Source organism: Ciconia boyciana, chromosome 8 (genome assembly GCF_034638445.1).
Source record: "Ciconia boyciana chromosome 8, ASM3463844v1, whole genome shotgun sequence".
Classification (NCBI taxonomy): Eukaryota; Metazoa; Chordata; class Aves; order Ciconiiformes; family Ciconiidae; genus Ciconia; species Ciconia boyciana.
The window spans coordinates 5,983,243-6,000,972 of NC_132941.1; the positions used below are offsets into that span (position 1 = coordinate 5,983,243).

Sequence of the window (17,730 nt, forward strand, 5' to 3'; positions counted from 1 at the left end):
CCCTCAGCCCCCAGTACAGATGTGTCTAACTGGAACACACTAAAGATCAGGGTTTAATCGACTTTACAGAATGATCTCTCTCCCTCCCTCTCTCCCTTTTTGTGAAACCACAACATGGTGTAGTTACGTGTGGTAAAAAGGGAGAGGGGGAAGCCTCAGACAAGAACAAAATTGCAAGCTTTCACGTACAAAGCATCTGCTACAGACCAAGGGGAGGGCGGGGGGGGGGGGGAGAGAGGGAAAAAAATGACACGCACACACACAAAACAAAATATCAACCCCTTGCAAAACCACATCATCTTGCCTGCCTTCAGGTTGTGGGGTTTTTTGCCTGCTCAGGATAGCACTAGATTCACAAACGGGGTGTCCGACCCTATGCCACTGGCCCGGGCAGGTCCCCACCGCATCCGTGGGAGCTGTGCCTGTGCCAGGGCTGCAAGAGAGGGCCCTGTGGCTCCACAGGAAAGATGCATGTACGCCTACGCGTGTATGTATGCCAGTATACATACAGACATATATCCCATATGTAAAATACAGAGATGACCTGTGGTCATGCTTTCACAGTCTAAGGTAAAAAAAAAAAAAATCCACTTGAGAGTATATATACACGAAAACCCGACTCCTCAGTGCTAGAAGCTAAAGCCACTCCATTTGAAGACCTCTCAATGACAACGATAGATGGCAACTACGGAGTATTATAAAAAAATCACACATACTTAAAGAAAACTCATTGCAAACAACTGACCTATATTTACAATACTGCTATTACCTTGCTTGAATGATCTTGTGCGCGTATGTCAGACATTTACAAAAGATTTTTCGCCCCATTCTGATCATAAAATAGATACTGATCTCCAGATTTCTAATACTTTTTCACAACAATACCTTTCCTACGCAGGCACTTAAGTGTGACAAAAATAAGGGCCTTTTTTTTCCAGAAAATCCATTTTTAATTAACAGGAGGATTAGATGAATGGGGGTTGATGGTTTACCATTTCAGCATAGTACTTCCTAAAACCAGAGATAAACCAGGAACTTAAGTCCTCCACCCCCATCCCGGAATTAAACAGGTAAATACACTACAATACATCTGCTACAAACTTACTGTGACAAGTAAACAAATCAATCGCCTATGGACTGAAATGACTGCAAACTATAGAGAAGTAACGTGGTTTCTGAAAGACATTTATGACAGCCAAACAAGTTTCAGATATCAAATAATATTTTAATTTCTGAATACTTTCAATTTTCCTTGGAATATAACACACAAAGACTCGACCAAACAGTTCAGTTATTATAACTTTTACAGTATACAGAAATGTTGCACTTAAAAAAAAAAAACCTTCAGTTTTTTTAAACACAAAACTGTAAACTCTAAGATACTGAATCAATCACGTTATCTATAAGTGCCAACAGTGTTATTTTGTCATGCTGATTTCAATGGTATTTTTTAAAAAGGGAAAATATCAACAATTATTATAATACAAAGGGCTTGCAAATATACAAACAGATAGAGGAGTTTAATAACAATTCATGATGAACTATGCGGAACCCAATTCAAATTACAAAAGTTCACTTTGCTTGTTTGTTTGTTTTTTAAATCAAAACCGTAGTGTGTCTTGGACACAAATTCCTTCTACCTATAATAAATCCCCACAGTTCATTTTCTGTCCGAAATACCAAAAAACCTAGATTTGGGGGTAGTTATGTGACACGTGTGGTTCATTCGGGTCTATATAATTATAGCTCTCTCAGCTTCAAGCTAGATTTTGGGTCACCACCTTAAGTGCGCTTCCATCATTGTGTTGTTGAGGGGGTTTTGTCTCTTTTCCTTTCTTCCTATGATACTTTCGTGGACTCAGTTTTAATTCTTTCAGAACATATATTTTAAGGATACACAGTTTTTTTTTTTTTTAAAGAAGCCAAGGTTATATCAAAAATTATTATAGAACCACAGAATAAACTGGTTTGAAACCAGAAAAATACAAAAAAGAACAGCTATAGGTACATAGACACATAGGACAATTAATAATTTGGAAAAAAAAGACTTACTTTCTTCCGTTCTGCTAATTTTCTCCAAATTTCCTTTAAATGCACTTTAAGCGAGATTTTTTAAAAAGTTTACCCCCCAAAAAAAGAAAAAAAAGAAGAAAAAAGAAAAAGCCCACCATCGTTTCTTTTCTTCTTCTTTCTCTTTTTTCTTTCTTTCTTTTTTTCTTTCTCTCTTTTTTATTTTTTACAAAAAATGATAAGTAGCAAGTTTTTTTTTCTGAACGACACGGGAGTTTTTAATGCATTCTGTAAAAGTTCATTTGACAGTCTCTTTTTTTAATTCACAGTCCATTAATTTTTTCCTGTCTTCTCTTAGCAAACTTGTAACATCCTTTTACATCCTTTCTTAGCAGAAGGAAATTTAAGAAACAACCAGAACCCAAATGTCATTTGCTTTCCTTTCACCCTCTTTCATCTCCCTTCTCAATTTTTAATTTTTTTTTTTTTACTTTTTTTTTCTCTCTCTCGAATATTTTATTGAATGGACATATAAGGCCAGTTAAAACTGCTGCCAGACAGTAACATATCCCTGATTAGGGTTTCTATGGGGGTTTTACCTACCAAACGGACGAAAAACAATTGCTCTATGACAGAAGAGGAGACAGTGCGAAGGGAGGGGAGACGTAGTAATAGCTTCCCGAATCGTGTTGGCTGGTTGGGATACTGGCTCCTAACATACTCTTCCAAAGCACACTGTGACTTCTCCTGTAAACTTTCAACATGGGCTACATCAGAGAGACCACAGGCATCTAGAAGAAAGTGTATTAAAAAAAAAAAAAAAGAAAAAGAAAGAAAAGAAAAAAAGAAAACAATCATCAGATTAAAAAGTTGGTTGTTTTTTTTTTTTAATTTTTAATTTGATCTTTTTTTATTGCTAGAATTAAGTGTAGATAGTGCGCCATCACCTTGCCCCCCCCGAGTTTAAGTAGGTTTTACCAAAAGGGACAATCTCTCTCTTTCTGTGGATGTGTGTGTGTTTGTATTTCTCTTTCTTCTGGAGGGTCTCCTTTAGGATTGAGAATCTCCAAGAGTCGAGATTTCTAATGGCACGACAGACCTGAGGGGTTGACAAGGAGGTGCTGGCCAAGCGTAATTTCGTATCTCTGTATTTTTAGGGGGAAAGGCTGGGGGGGCGGGGAAGGCTTGAGGCGAAAGGGGGGAAAGGGAGCCACTATTTCTCCCCCCCCGCCCCCCCTTGGAAAATAACTGGGGAGAGCCTAACCATGTGATGAGAAGGAATACTAATAATAGTGATAGAAATCCTAATAATAATAAAAAACTGGCCCAGCCAAAGATAATGGCGCCCCGGATCCAGCAACAGATTCTCCCCCAAAGAAGACAACGCGTTTTTCTTCAGTCTTTGAAACTGATTTAAGTGGCCCTTTAAAACTGATCTTGTCAGTTTAGCCTATTCAGAGGCAGCCATGCAAACTGTGATCTCTCTGTTCATTTGAGCTGTTTCTTTTCCCCCCTCTTTTCTTTTCTCTTTCTTTCTTCCCCCCCCTCCACTCCCCCCTCTTTTTTTTCCTCTTCTTCTTCTTTTTAAACCTAAAGGCCCTTACAAGAAGAAAACTCCCTGATAGGGTCTGGACATTTTTTTTCCTTTTTTTGCCTGATACGCTAAAATACAATAAGTTCCCTTTAAATCAGAGACGTCTGTGCTGAAAGAGCACAGGTTGTGACCTGACCTCCCTGTGGCTTTCCTAGGCACAGGGCTAACACATGCATATTCTGCGAGTCATTAGAACCCAGATTTATTTTTTTTTTTTTCCCCTCTTAAAAGAGGCTGCAGCAAACATTATATGCATCTACGTGCGTCTGCTTTACATCAGGGAGTGTTATTGGGGTGCTGCAGAAGCTGCATGCATCACCCTATTTTTTTGCATACGGCTATCTTCCCCAGAATCAGATAACAAGAAACGTTTATCTAGTTGGGAGGCAATTTACACGCCAGGCCTCACATTTTGAAAATAGTAATAAATTAAACAGTTACGACAGGATCGGACGATTGTTTTCTCAGAAGGCTAAAAAAAAAAAAAAAAAAAAAAAAAAGTGATTTGGGAGAAAAGGCAGGATTGGAAATAAACTCCTCGGTGTGGGTGTGAGCTGGCCAGGGGCTGGGGAGGGATGTGAGCGTGTGTGGGATCCTTGCTGAGCGTTTGAGCGAGGGAGAGGAAAATGCATCCTAGAAAACGATAGAAAAATAAAATAAGCAGCCCACGTACACCCCTTCCCACTCGGGATCCCTGTCTCCCTGTGGCTAGATGCGCCCTGCTCATTGATCACCTTAGGACTTTAGCACGAGTAATTTGGGGGGGGGGGAGTAGAAAAAAAAAAAAAGAGAAGTTTTTAATGTGTAAAGCAATAATATATAAAAGGAAGTTTAGGTCACGACCCAGAACCTGGACAAAGTCCAGAAAATGACTTCGTTCCCCAGACCCCCTTTAACACAACAAGGAACGGATTGTGAGCCCTTCTTTTCCCACATAAACTACATTTTTTTCCTGTTTCCTGATATCAGGCCTTAAAAAACTCCGATGAGTAATTATTTTACAGGTCTTGCTTCCATTCATATGTTTATCGCGTGGCCACTTTCCCAAGCTTTCAAATGAGTTACAGAAGAAATATATGTATTTTTCAACTTAATCCCAAAACTTCTAGGGCTCCAGCACATTGGGTTGCCGATGCAGCCTTAAAGTTAACAATCTGAGATAACGTATTGCACAAATTAGCAAGCAGATTTTTTTTTTCCTCCAAAAAAAAAAAAAATTTAGCCTCCAGAGTTAATATCAGGTTTATTACTCACCCAGGTTAAACTCTAGTGCAAGCTAATTAGATTTCACAACGCACTCAATTATTGCTTTATAACTCATGCACTATTTCTAGGCAGCAAAAGTTGACACATATTTTTCCCCCCTCTCTCTTTGATTATCTAAGAAACACCTCGAGGTCTTTTCCTGGGGAGAGGCATGGTTGTGCCACCCCGGCATTACACTGCGGAGCGGCAGCTTCAGCCTCCTCTTACTTTTCCATACTATCCCTGTCTACTTATGGTAATGATCTTTTCGCACCCGCTACTCGCTTTGGACTATGCAGTTCCTGCTGGGTACAAATGCAAACTTTTCCCCTTAGCTTAAATGACACAGAACTGCTCACTGCCACATTCTGTTTAAATCAGAGACAGCTCTTTGGAAAGTTGATTTATTTTATTTTATGGGATGGCAGGGAACATATTTTAAACTCGGCTTTGCGCATTTAACTTTTTTTTTTTTTAATTCAATTTTTAATCCTGCAGGGCTTTTTTCCCTTCCTGGCTGCCCATAAAATGATCCTCTTTTTAAAGTGGTTTCACTGATAGGACGACTTGTATTTAACAACATCAAACAGATTTTGCTGCTGTTCGGATGCGTGTCATTAAATGCAACAACCCAGAGCTATACTGTTAAATAAAATATTCTTTTCAATGGGAAAAGCGCAGTCTCTCGTGGCGAATGGGTGCCTCTCCCCGAGCCCCCTCTTCCCCCATCCCCAGCATTATTCAACTAGGGTTGGGGTGTGCTTTGGTTGCCTTTTGTGTGTGTGTGTGTTTTATTTAATTTCTTTTTTTTTTTTTTAATTTTGCACTCCCTCAAAGATGGGATGCTCAGATCCGAGGCCCTGAAGGGAGACCACAGGGCACCGTTTCCTAAAAGGAAAGAGACCGCGCTGGTTCTCGGGGGGCAGGGAGCGGTGATGGGGTGCAGGCAATAACACTTTGCAAGAGCAAACAGTTCTCAGGGGGGGGCCGGGGGGAGGAAAAAGGAAGAGCAAAGAAACGCTGCCTACCTGAGGTGAAGAGGACTATGGCCTTTAAACAGCTATATTCTGCAGAGTCGACATGCAATGCTTTCAGTTTTTCTACTTGCTCTTGGAAGATTCGTATGTGGTCCATAAAGGCGACCACTCGGTCAGCAGACATTGGCGAAGCGTGGAGGCCAGCAGCTGCCAGGAGCGGAGCTACGTGGAGGGGCATGGAGCACTGGGCAGCGTTGAGGACAAATAACTCGCTCCAGGTCAGCCTCAGGAGGGCCACCTGGTCTGTGATCTGGAGGTCTGGGAAGAAGGGGATATTCCTGGCCCACTCCACCGCGCTGAAGAGCATCCTAGCTGCCAGTTCACAAATGTTCTCGATGCCCATGATGTTGTTGGGTTGCATGCACTGACTGCCAAAGCGGGAGGTGGGGTAGGGCTCTGCTCTCAGAAGAAGGGAGATATATCCGGATAGGTAGGAATGGCAGTTGAGAGGGTCCCCGTTTGTCAAGGCGAACTGACCATGAGTTGGCTGTGTGGGTGGCATTCTGCCCCTCTGGACCGCTGCAGTAAATAAAGAAGAAACTACAGCTATTAATATCTGAATTGCGACCATCGGTTCAAATACAGCCTGCTTTGTGTGCTTGTGCGTGCGTGTGTGACACCGTACCCAGTCAGCTTAAGGGGGAACATGCATTTTTCCAGCCAGAGTTCGGCCCGTACCCGCTTTTAAGGCTCCGCAGTTCCCGGGTCAAGCAAAAGCAACAATAAAAGCTGAGCAATGCTGGCCGCTCGGCCAGGACTGCCTGAAGGAGCCCGAGGTCCTCACTTCCCCAAACACACCACAATTCAGTTATTTCCCCCCCCCCCTCCACCGCCACCCCTCCTTCAAGAGATGCAGGATACGTCTTTGTGTGCCCGGGTATTTTTCTTCATTACACCTAAGCCAGCTCATTGATTTGAGGCTGGGGGAGCAGGATGGGGAGGGAGCGGGGGAGAGGGAAGAAACACTTCAGTTCAAAATCCCCGGCGCTGGTCCCACACGCGTTTCTCGCCCCCTGAATATATTGTTGCTGCTGTTATTATATCCTCCCCCCCCCCCTTATTAAAAATATCAAAGGAGGCCAGATCACCCCACAACATCCCCGGCAGGTCCCCCAGCGAGGCTGGGGGCATTATCCAAAGGCACCTTCCTCAGCTGCCCATGGAAAGTGGGCCTTTCATTTTGTTAATAAATTTACACGGTGACAGCGAGAGAAAAAAGGAGAGAGAAAAAGGGCTGAGAGGCAGCGAGACGGCAAGAAGGGAGAACGCCTAAAAATATGCTTGATTTATATTTGTTATCGCACGTATTACAAGGTTAGTTACTCTTGCAGAAACACAAAGAGAGGAGCCCAGCAAGTCCCAAGCCCCCTAACCCTTAACCTACATAGCCGCGTCCAGACACAGAGCACGCACTGGAAAACTGCAGGCTCACATTTCTCGTCTAATTTTATATCACAAAGACTCGACTTGCAGAGACCCGAGCACCCCACTCTTACTTCTGGGCTGCTCCTTCCTCCCCCCCCCCCTCCTCCTCCTCGTCCCTTCTTACCCCCCTCCTGTCTCTCCCGGAGGGACAAGAAAATAAGAGGAAGAAGAGAAAAGTGAGATAATAACAACCGGGAAAGGCAGGCAGACGGCAATATATGTATACACACGCACACGCGCGGATATGTGTGTGTATATATATTTTTAAAAGGAGGAAAAATCCGTCTGGGAATCCACAGTGGAGTGCTGTAGAGCCTCGGCAGGGTGAGTCCCATTGTAACAGTAATTTGAACCGCCTGTGTAAAATTGCAATCTAAGGCAGGGTGCTGGGGGACCTCTGTGTGTGTGTGTGCGAGCATCTCGTGAGGCTCCGTGTGTGTGTACACGCACAGAGACACCCCGAGACACGGACACGCACGGAGCTGCTCGGGGGACGGGGGGGAAGGCTGAGCATGCGGGAGGAAACACGAAGGAAAAGTAACTGCACGTCAGGATAATCATCTGGCTCCTAAGCAGCGTGAAACTAAAAATCCACTTCCAATAAACCTCCATCAGCAAAATCAAAACAAACACAAATCAATTACGAGTGCAGGAGAAAGCATGCAAGAGCCCCTGCCTCCCCTGCCCACCCCCTCCAACACCTCTCTCCTTCATTCCGAGAAAGTTTCTCTCTGTTTATTCGGGGGGTGGGAGGGAGGGGGGGGAGGAAAGGTTCTGGTGGGGTTTGGGGAGGGAGGTTAAAAATAAGAAGAATAGTTAAAAAAAAAAAACCAAACAAAACCAAAACACCAACCAAACCAAACCAAACCAAACCCCAAAACGCAGCGAGTGAAAAAAATTGCAAAACAAATGAAATCCCAATACCTTCCCGTCTCATGCCAACTTTGAGGCATTTTTTGAGGCGGCAGTACTGACACTGATTGCGGTGGTGCTGGTCAATGGGACAGTTCCTGTTGGCACGACAAGTGTAGCTGAGATTCCTCCTTACACTCCGCTTGAAGAAACTCTTGCAACCCTCGCAGGTAAACTGGCCATAATGTTTGCCACTAGACTTGTCCCCACAAACCACACATTCAATGTGCTGCTGCTGCTGCTGTTTGTCTCCTTGGTTCTGCTGGCTTGGCGGGTTGGTCTGGGCTGGCGTACTGGGAGGGCCCCCGGGCCCCGGGGTCTGTGGGGTGTGCGGGGCCCCGGCCGGAGGTCCCTGCACCGGCGGGGCTTGCGAAGGCTGCGTTCCCTGAGCTCCGGGCACATCGTCCTGGGGGTCTCGCCACGCACCGACTACCATTGCCATATCTATTGGACACCGTTGCCAAACTTCCTGTTCCCCCTTTATTTTCAAAGTTTGTTTGCTTTGCTTTTCAGATCAGCTTTGCAGCAGTCTTTTTTTTTTTTTCTCTCCCCTCTCTCTCTCTCTCTTTCCCCCTCTCTCTTTTGTTGTTTTGCCCCCCCCTCTTTTTTTTTTTTTTTTTTTTTTTTTTTAGGAGGGTCGGGGTGGGGGGGATCTCCCGGTACCGGCGAAGGTGCAGAAGCGCGGGGCGATGGAGGTGTGTGTGTGTGCGGGGGGGCGAGTTGCGAGTCGATTGTCTGGGCTGCGGGAGAGCAAAGTAAAGGGGTGGTGGGGGTGGGGGAGAGAGGGAGAGAGAGAGAGAGAGAGGAGAAAAAAAAAAAAATCTCTTCAAAAATCTCCCTCTCTCTCTCTTAGAGCTGATCTGCAGCAGAGTAGTTGAAGGAGGAGAGGCGGGTGTCTGGGGGCCAGGTCCAGGGAAGCTCGCAGTCAGCCATTCAGGAAAGCCATCAAAATAAGAATGAATAAAAGGTTAAAGATTACACACACAGCGGAAAAAAACACGCACAGCTGAGGAGACTTTTCTCGGCGCGGAGAGCGGACGGTCTCGCCGTAGTTTTTGGAAGTCCAGCTTGCGGCAGCAACATCAACTGCGATCGCTTTGTTTTTGTGGGCTTTTTTTTTTTTCCTCCTCTTTCCTCCTCTCTCTCTCTCTCCTCTGTCTCTCCTCCCTCCTTCGCTCGCTTTAATTCTTCCTCTCCGCCGCTCCGCCCGGGCGCTGCTCGCTTTCTCTCTCTCTCTCCCTCTTTTGGGCTCGGGGGTGGGGGCTGGCTGTTGGGTTTTTTTCCTCCTCCTCTCCTCGCTTTTTTATTATTATTATTATTATTGTTGTTGTTATTATTATTAATTATTATTATTGTGATTGTTTATTTGTTCCTCCTCTCCGTCCCCGCCGCGCTGCGCTCCGCTCTGCCCCGCTCAGCCGCTTCGCCGCTCCCGCCGCGCCGCGTCCCCGCCGCCGCCGCCGCCGCTCCCGCCGCCGCTCCCGCCGCCGCCGCCGCCGCCGCCGCTCGGGTGCTGCCGCCGCCGCCGCCGCCGCCGCCGCCGCCGCGCTGCCTTATGCTGCTTCTGCCGCCTCGCAAGTGGGCTCTCGCCTCCGCGCCGCCGGTGCTCACGGCGCGGGCGGGGGGGGGGGGGCCGGGGGGGGGGGGGGAGGGAAGGAGTCAACTCGCCAGCGCAGCGCCCAGCCAGCCAGGATGATAAAAGAGGGGAGCGGGAGGAGGAGGAGGAGGAGGAGAGGAGGAGGAGGAGGAGGAGGAGGGAGAGAGAGGGAAGGATCACAACCCAGCGCGCAGCATCGCTCCTCAGCCGGGGGGGGAGAGGGGAAAATCACCACGGGGAGAGCGGGGGGGAGAGCGCCAGCCCCTCCCCCCCCAAAAAAAAAGTGGGGGCTCCCCCCCCCGGCGGCGGCGAGGGGAGGGGCGGGGCGGGGCGCGGCGGCGCGGGCGGGCGGCGTGTGGGCCGAGTGGCGAGCGCGCTCCCCGCCGGCCGCTCGCCCCGCTGGCGGGAGAGTGAACTTTGACACGACTGCTGCAACTTAGCGCACGTTGCCATGGCGACCGCGCGCCTTATAAGGCAACCCGACCGGCGTTTGACTGGTCAAAAGCTCGCGCCCCGCCCCTCGGCCCTCATTGGGCCGCGACGCCCTGCGCGGCCTGCCATGGCCGCCGCCGCCGCCCGCGCGGTCCTAGAGGCAGGCGCCGCCCCGCCGCCGCCGCTGCCGCCGCCGCTACGGGAGCCGGGGCCGGGGCGTCCGCCCGCGCACGCCGCTCCCTCGCCGGCTCCGCGCTCCTCTCGCTCTTTACTCCTCGCCCCGCTTCCCCGGGCCGTGCCCCCCCCCCCCCCTCCCCCCGCGCCGTCGGGGCGAGGGGTTAACGCCAGCCCGGCGAGGGGAGCGGAGCGCCGCCGCCTCACCTGGGGCCGCCCGCCGGGGCACGGCCCCGGGGGTCGTGAGGAGGGGGGGGCAGCGGGTGGAAATCGGGAAATGGACGCTAAAATGAGGCAAAACTCCACTGACTAAAATAAAACCGAGCCCCGCCGCCGCCTGGGGAAGGGCAGCCGCCGCCGCCGCCTCCCCGTCAGGGGTCGGGCTGCGCAGGTACGCGGGTTCCCGCCCGCCCGAGGTCCCGGCGGGCGCTGGCGGGGGTGGCGTTGCCCGCGGCCCCCTCGGCCTCGCTCCGCGCTGGCCGGCGGGAGACGGAGCTGCGGCGGCACCTGCGCTCGCCCCGGCCGCACCGTGCCCCGGCCGCCGGCGGAGCCGCGGGGGGCTGAGCGTGCCCCGGCACCGGCCGCTCGCACAGCCCCGTCCCCGGCGGGGTAACGGGGCACGGCCGCTCCTCCCGCCCTCTCCTCCCCGTGCGGGCGCCTCTTCCCCCGCCGCCCCGGGCAGCCGGCGGGCTGGCCGAGGGGACCGCGGTTTCCCGCAAGACACCAGCTGCCCCTTCCTTCCCCTCAGCGCGGTGGAGGGAAAAACCCGCCCCGCCGCCCCGCAGCGTGTGACACTCGTGTCTTCTCCCTCGCAACCCCCGCGGCATCGCTACAGCGCAGCTCCTCTCAACCCCTTTAACTTTATTTCGGGGTTCCGCGGGGGGGTTTTGTGGGGGGATCACGCGTACCCTGAGACGGTAACGCAACCTCTGTGCTCCAGTGGGAGCACGGCGGAATAGGTAAGCGATCTAAGTACGCGGGGACAGCTGTTTATTTCCCGCTGGATACAGCTACCGGGCAGCGGAACGGGGACTTCGAGTTCATCTCCTGGTACAAACGGCCAAAAGACACTCGAACAGGCGAAGGGGCGGAGGGATTAAAAAGAAAACATGTTAAAATAGACAGATAAATGCCCGGCCGGACAATTCCTCCTCCGCAAACACACGCGTGTGCGTACGCTCGCGTTTGAGCTGGTCACCAAGTAGGGACGCGGGGACACAGACCTGTGCACAACTCTGCGAGGGATTAATTGCCCCTCACCTCCTCACACGCACTTTTTCATGTTGCCACATGCACACCCCCCTTTCTGCCGCAGAAATAATATATGTGGCTAAAGCCGCAGGTGCTGAGAGGATGGGAAAGTTGTAAAAAGCACCTGGACTTGACAATGTCCTGCTTAGAGACCCCACGAAGGAAGATGGACTGCGGCTCAACTGCAGAGACAAGGCTGCAGCCTTCCCATTGATCCTGACGGAGCGAAAATAACCTTTCTCCGAACCAGGGACCAGGAGGGACTGGAAAGAGAGAAGGGGGGAAAGGAATCTTTCCCCGTTAAAATGTGGGGAACTGCTTTATGATTTCCACATAACCCAGAGCCGAGGCGGTCACCTTTCGGGGAGGGTGGGAGAAGGTGGGGGTTCAAAATGCAGAATAGTCACAGATTGTTGCTGATGTTGAATTTCCTGAGGAAAAACAAAACAAAACAAAACAAAACACAACACCAAACCCAAACCAAACCAACCCAACACCAACCTTTCCTGTCTCGAATCTGACAAAGTAAACAGGATTAATTCGCCATATGAAAAAACGTTAATGCCGTCCTAACAAATGCAGAAATCAGCAGAGAAAGCGGTTTTAACAGGACGTACAACACTAATAGTTTGAACGTATGATCGTAAAAATGAAAAGCCATTGATACACGCTTAAAAGCCGCCGTATACGCTGATTGCTCAAGCATTAATGAAGAATGCCCCAGATTAACTATTTGCTCTTCGAGGGATGCAGCAATATAACTATCTATTAGCACCATTAGATGCTTTGCTATTTATTTGAAAACACCCCTGCGAGTGGGCTGAGGCAGAACAGATGAATGTAAAAATGAACTGCAGCTAATTTCGCTAAATAATACGCGAAACCTGAGCGCCTCGCAAAGAAGGGGGAGATTCTCAACTGTCCTTCTCCGAGCCTAATGACAATAGAAATGCTCTGTTTTAACAGTAAGACCGTATTGGTTTCCCAAATAAACAAATGCATCCCTCCTGCCATTTTACTGCAGATGTAAATTTATTTTAATGAGAGGGAGCGGAAGGATTTATTTTGCTAAAATAGAGTTGGGGATAGAGCCGGTGTAAATCTTGAGGTTTTAGAAAAGAGGAGGAAGGAGGGGGAAGCTGCTTTCCTGGCAGAAAGCTGCCTAACAGTCCTCTAATTCTTTCTAGATTAAATCGCAATATGAATACGGCATCGAACAAATACCGAGTTTCGCTCTGAACTCAGTGGAAAGCAGTTACGTCTAACAGAATTCAATGAATTCCTCTTCTCCCTCAATGTAGTATGTGTGTGTTTTTCTCTTCCACCACACTGAAGTTCCATGAATAGGGAAAGTGGCTCCTATTGTGTGCCTCTGAACTTCCAAGTCAATGCAATTTTTAACCACTGGCTTGTGGTACTTTGAAAATCACCAGGGGCTGTCAGAGTTGGGTCCTCTGAAAAATTTACAGTGCTAAATCAGAGCATATGCTGTGAGAGAGGGGGAAAAATTGCTGAAGATTGGAGCAAGTACAGTATCCGGCTGCCCTCTAGTGTAAGTCTCATCTGCCTAAAACCCAACTTTAAAAGAAAAGGATCTCTTAAAGGGAAACGACTTTTGGCTCACGTATGCATACGAGAATGAAACTTCTGTACGTTTTAATCTGATTAATTCCTAAGGATTTAAAATTAATTGGCTTGGGCACTCCTAGACCGGACGATAAGATTTCTGCATCAGGGTTTCTGCGAGCGCTGTAGCGAATAGGTATTTTTAAGGGATAGTGGTAAGGGATGGGGGGGGGGGGGGAATCCTGTTTTGTGATTTTTTTTTTTTTAAAACGAGGAACCGTGCCTCGCATGCTGTTGTCAGAGCAAAACACTTTTGCTGCTTAAAGTCAGATCTACGCCTTTTGCAATAACACTTATTAAAAAAAAAAAAAGGATAAATAATTGCCTTAAAGCCTCAGCCGAACTGCCAACCACACCTTCGGATGGTGAGTATATTCCAGCTTCTTTCCATTGTACTTGCTTAGCCAGAGAACCGGAGGGGGAGAGGGGATCTCAGCGCTATACCTTCACCACCGACCTCTTGGGTTTGGTTGTTGGCTTTTTTTTTTTTTTTCCCCCCCCTAAATAAATGCTGCCAGCTGCACACGGCGACACAATTCCGTGCAGTTTAATACCTATCACTTCAGTTAAGAGACTTGTCCTCCCCTCCCCACCCTCCCGAGCAGGTCAGTCCGCCGCTCCCCCCCGAGCAGCCGGGAGCCGGGCAGGGGAGGCTGCCGCCGGGCTCTGCCTCCCGCACGCTGCTCTGGAAATGACTTTGAGGCGCTTTGCCTTGCCTCGGACCTGGAAGCCGATCCCGGTCGTTGGGTTTGTTCGCTTATTTGTTTGTTTGCTGCTTGCTTTATTTAGCTAAAGGACGTGCTAACTGATGGTGCTGCAATTACACATACTTGGGTCTCCCCCCCTCCCCTCTTCCCCTCCTTAGAGCAACCCACGTAACCTTAGAAACGATCGTTTAAGACGTACGTTAGCTAACATTTGCTTTTTTGGATTTTTTGTTTTCCTTAAAAGAGAAACACAAGAATCACAACACATTGCCCGAAAAAAGTGTCAAAGAAGAAGAAAAAAAACTATAAGTAAACATACCAAAACCATATTTGCCTTGTTCAAGGTCCCAAATCGCTTGCATCTTCCTTTTTCTACCTCTCCTTTAGTTTGGCAGGTGAAACAAACAAACAAAAAAAAATAATCAGACCGCTGTTTGCCCCCCAGAAAGATGTGCGTTGGGTAATTAAAGAGAAGTCTCCTTCTTGGTGTTTATCTAAGCGATTGTGCAAACTGATTAAAAAAAAAAAAAAGAAAGGAAAAAAAAAGTAAAGTTACAGCCTTCAGGGGGAAAAAAAAAGGAGGCAAGGTGAAGGGAATAGATTTCCCACAACCTAAAGGGAAGTGCTTTCGATGTATTATTAGCGATCAGCCTTGGGAGAGAGGAAAAAAAAAATCCTGAACACACTCTAACTTTACACAGACAAGATTTCAGGGGGGGCTTTGTACATAGCTGCTTAGGAATGTGCGCCTCGCCTTTAAGAAAAAATCCCCAAGCCCAAGGTAGGAGATGTCTTTGAGTGATCCTTGTCTCTCATTTCATTCCTTAGAAGGAAGAGCGTCTCGCTACACCTTGTTTGGAGCTGGAAAGGCGAGACTTAAAAAAAAAAAAAAAAAAAAAAAATATTCACAACCCACCCTTCCAATTGGGGAGGAAAAAAAAAAATAAGAGAGGGAAATCTCCTAACTTAATGACTGTGGGGGTAGGATGGATGCGACCGATTTCAGCCCCCCCCCCCCCCTTTCCCCCCTCCCCCCTCCCCGGCAGGGAGAAAAAAAAAAAAAGAAAAAGGGGAAAAAAAAAAAAGCCAACCGCAAACAACTACAGGCTGAACTATCAACACATGCACCGAAGGGGAAAAAATATATAGTGTCCTGTGTAGGGTCGGCAGGGAACGCAAGCACACGCTAAAGCAAGTTGGGAAAGAATCCGAGCTAATCAGCAATCTCTTTCTCTCTCTCTCCTTCTCTCCCTCTCCCCCTCTCTCTCTCTTTCACTGCCCCTGAGATCCCAGCTCGAAAGAGGTACTCCACATTTTTTCATTACCAAAAATCCGTTGCAATAATCATTTGTTGCTAATTGAAACCCTTGGAGACATTTTTCCCCACCCCCTTCACAAACATGGCAACTTTTAGCCATGGGAAGCACGTTTAGTTTTATTTTATTAAAAAAAATATGGTTAGGAGGAGGCTGAATCTTTCACCCACGAGAAATATCAGCTCGTCAGCCCCCTTCCCCGGGGGGGGAACGGGACCCCAGTACAGTGAGGGCTTGGGAAAATTTGGAATACATTATACCGCCTTTGGCAGGAGAATACTCTCCAACTAATGGATTCCTGCTCCTTTTTGTGTGTGTGTGTATCAGTGTGGGGGGTTTCTGGAAAGAGGGGTGGTGGTCGTGGTGGTGGGGAGCCGAGCTTTTATTTTAAGAAACTGTTAGGGTAAGAAGTGTGTCATACTTGACAAATGGAACAAACGCTCTTCCATTTCTTGCTTGTCCTTGCCTTAAAACAGGAATTAAGTTAACCACAGTGCTGCATGTTAATTGCATGTTTACTGGGCTAATGAAAATTACAAAAGGGTTTTGCCACCTCGATCGGTGATGAAAAAGTATGAAGGCGATTGTCACTGCAGCCTTCGGGGAGGGCCGGGGCGGGAGGGGGGGGCCGGGCACCAACAATATTGATCAGAAGGATAAATCTTTTAACTGCTCGTTAATACCATAAATATGGTCTACACAAGTTTCCACTCTTGTTAAGTCTAATCAGTACATGGAAGATGGAGACATAGCCCACTTGAATGAATTTTTATTATTGCCAGAGGGGTACTTGCATCTGTGGACTCTCCCCGCTCCTCACTTTGCCCCCCCCCTCCAGCTCCAAAATCCCCCCTTGCAGAGGAGGATCGTGAAGGTGCGCAGAAAGCACAGGAGACAAATTCAAGCTTTTCATCCTTTCTCCCCTTTCCCAAACCCTTCTTTTCTGTAAAGCTGAACGGGTCGTGGTGGGGAAAGCCTAAAGGGGGGGAGCCCCCTTGCCCCCCCCCGCCCCGTTTATTCTTGAGATCCGTGGATGAAAGGATGACCTAGTAACTCGGTTTGATGATAACCATTTTCATGCTTGAAAACAAACTGCCAAATTAAACCTAAAAGGAAAGAGCAGTGGAAAAGGTAGTGGGAGCAGGGCATTTCGAGATCCCCCCCCTGCCCCCCGAAAGGGATTGTTGGGCAAAAGGAGGAGGGAAAGGCAATTAAGTAGACTAAAGATGATTTAAATCCCAACCAAAAATAATTCCAGGGAGAAGTTTCCCCCCTCCGGTGTTGCACAGCCCTGGATTTGAAAACTTTGGCCCAACTTGTGGCGATAGCTACAACTTTGCTCCGCAGGGGTCAGAGGTGAGGGCTATTTTAACCCTAAAAGCCTGTGAGTGACCAAGGTTGAGGCTGGGCTCGCAGCACTAATAGCCATAATTACCTCCTCCCCTTCCAGGGACATTCCTCGCAGCAGCAGTGTTAGACGCCGAATTGAAGAAAATCCTGGAGTTGAACATATCTTGGGGGGTAAATAACAGCAATATGAAGGAATTTCAGAGCTCTCCCTTTGGCTTGGGGGGATTGAAGCCTTTTTTTTTTTCTTTTTTTTTTTTTTTCCTCCTTTTTTTCCCCCTTGCCAGCATTCCCAAGGCGCTGGGTCTTTGTCTTAGAAGGAATGGAGTGTCTGAATGGTGTGAAAGGGACAGAGAGGGTCGCTTCAAATCGATTTTACTTGTCCTCTCTGTCTTTTCGGATCAACGCCCTTCAATGGACACATAGGTGCTCTTTCAACCAAAAACTTGTGCAACATTTTCTGCCTGTATTGGTGCTAAATACAATAAATGCTGGGCAGATTTTTTTTCTTTCTTTCCAAAGCAGAAAGCACCCTAATTAAATTGTTTTATATGGACAGTCAAGACAGACCAATTAAGTATGCATTAGTATAAAGATATATTCGAGAGATAAGCGCTCTATAGGAGCCCTGTCTAGGCAAGGTGTGTAAAGTGTCCTCCCGAAGAGAGGCTGTAAGCAGGGTTTCATATGGATTTTTCCCCTCCATTGCCTCCTATACTCGAGTAACGGACTGAATAAGTTAGCGAAAAGCCATTAGTGAAAGTGGTTTCTAAGCAAAGTTAACAGGTGGATGTAGCTGGTTTTAGATTTGAATAACAGTCGCACATCTCATACACAGCCATATATTTACGCAGCACGTATGCATGCAATGTACATTTACAGCGATAAATGCCTTCGACCTATAGCTCGGGTGCGAATGCACACACACGGGAATAAAATAAATAGCTGGGCACTTCTGTAGGCTACAGCACATGATGTGAGTAAGCACACACACACACACACGGCAGATATAACTGTGTATCTATTGTGTATAGGCACCCAGCCCTGCATCCCAGGC

The 17,730-nt window shown here is 48.0% G+C and overlaps 1 protein-coding gene and 1 long non-coding RNA gene across 8 annotated transcripts in view; one reads left to right on the top strand and one right to left on the bottom strand.

Annotated features, from left to right (window-relative positions):
• Positions 1–2,320: 2,320 nt before the first annotated feature.
• NR2F2 (nuclear receptor subfamily 2 group F member 2) lies at positions 2,321–14,490 on the bottom strand. 4 transcript variants are annotated; one of them, XM_072871697.1, is made up of 3 exons: positions 14,330–14,490; positions 5,878–6,405; positions 2,321–2,801 (listed from the first exon to the last, which is right to left on the bottom strand). In XM_072871697.1, exons 1-3 carry the CDS (start codon positions 14,370–14,372, stop codon positions 2,527–2,529), a joined length of 846 nt encoding a protein of 281 aa, XP_072727798.1. In that variant the 5' UTR covers positions 14,373–14,490; the 3' UTR covers positions 2,321–2,526. The 4 variants fall into 4 exon arrangements, with proteins under 4 accessions (XP_072727798.1, XP_072727794.1, XP_072727797.1 ...); XM_072871693.1 differs by lacking the exon at positions 14,330–14,490 and adding an exon at positions 8,236–9,966 and having other exon boundaries at positions 5,878–6,426; XM_072871696.1 differs by lacking the exon at positions 14,330–14,490 and adding an exon at positions 9,228–9,955.
• LOC140656227 (uncharacterized) overlaps positions 13,526–17,730 on the top strand; it is a 33,292-nt gene continuing 29,087 nt past the window's right edge. For all 4 annotated transcript variants that reach the window (XR_012044023.1, XR_012044025.1, XR_012044024.1 and 1 more), the window contains exon 1: positions 13,526–13,668. This is a non-coding gene — a long non-coding RNA (uncharacterized lncRNA). The remainder of the gene's footprint in view (positions 13,669–17,730) is intronic.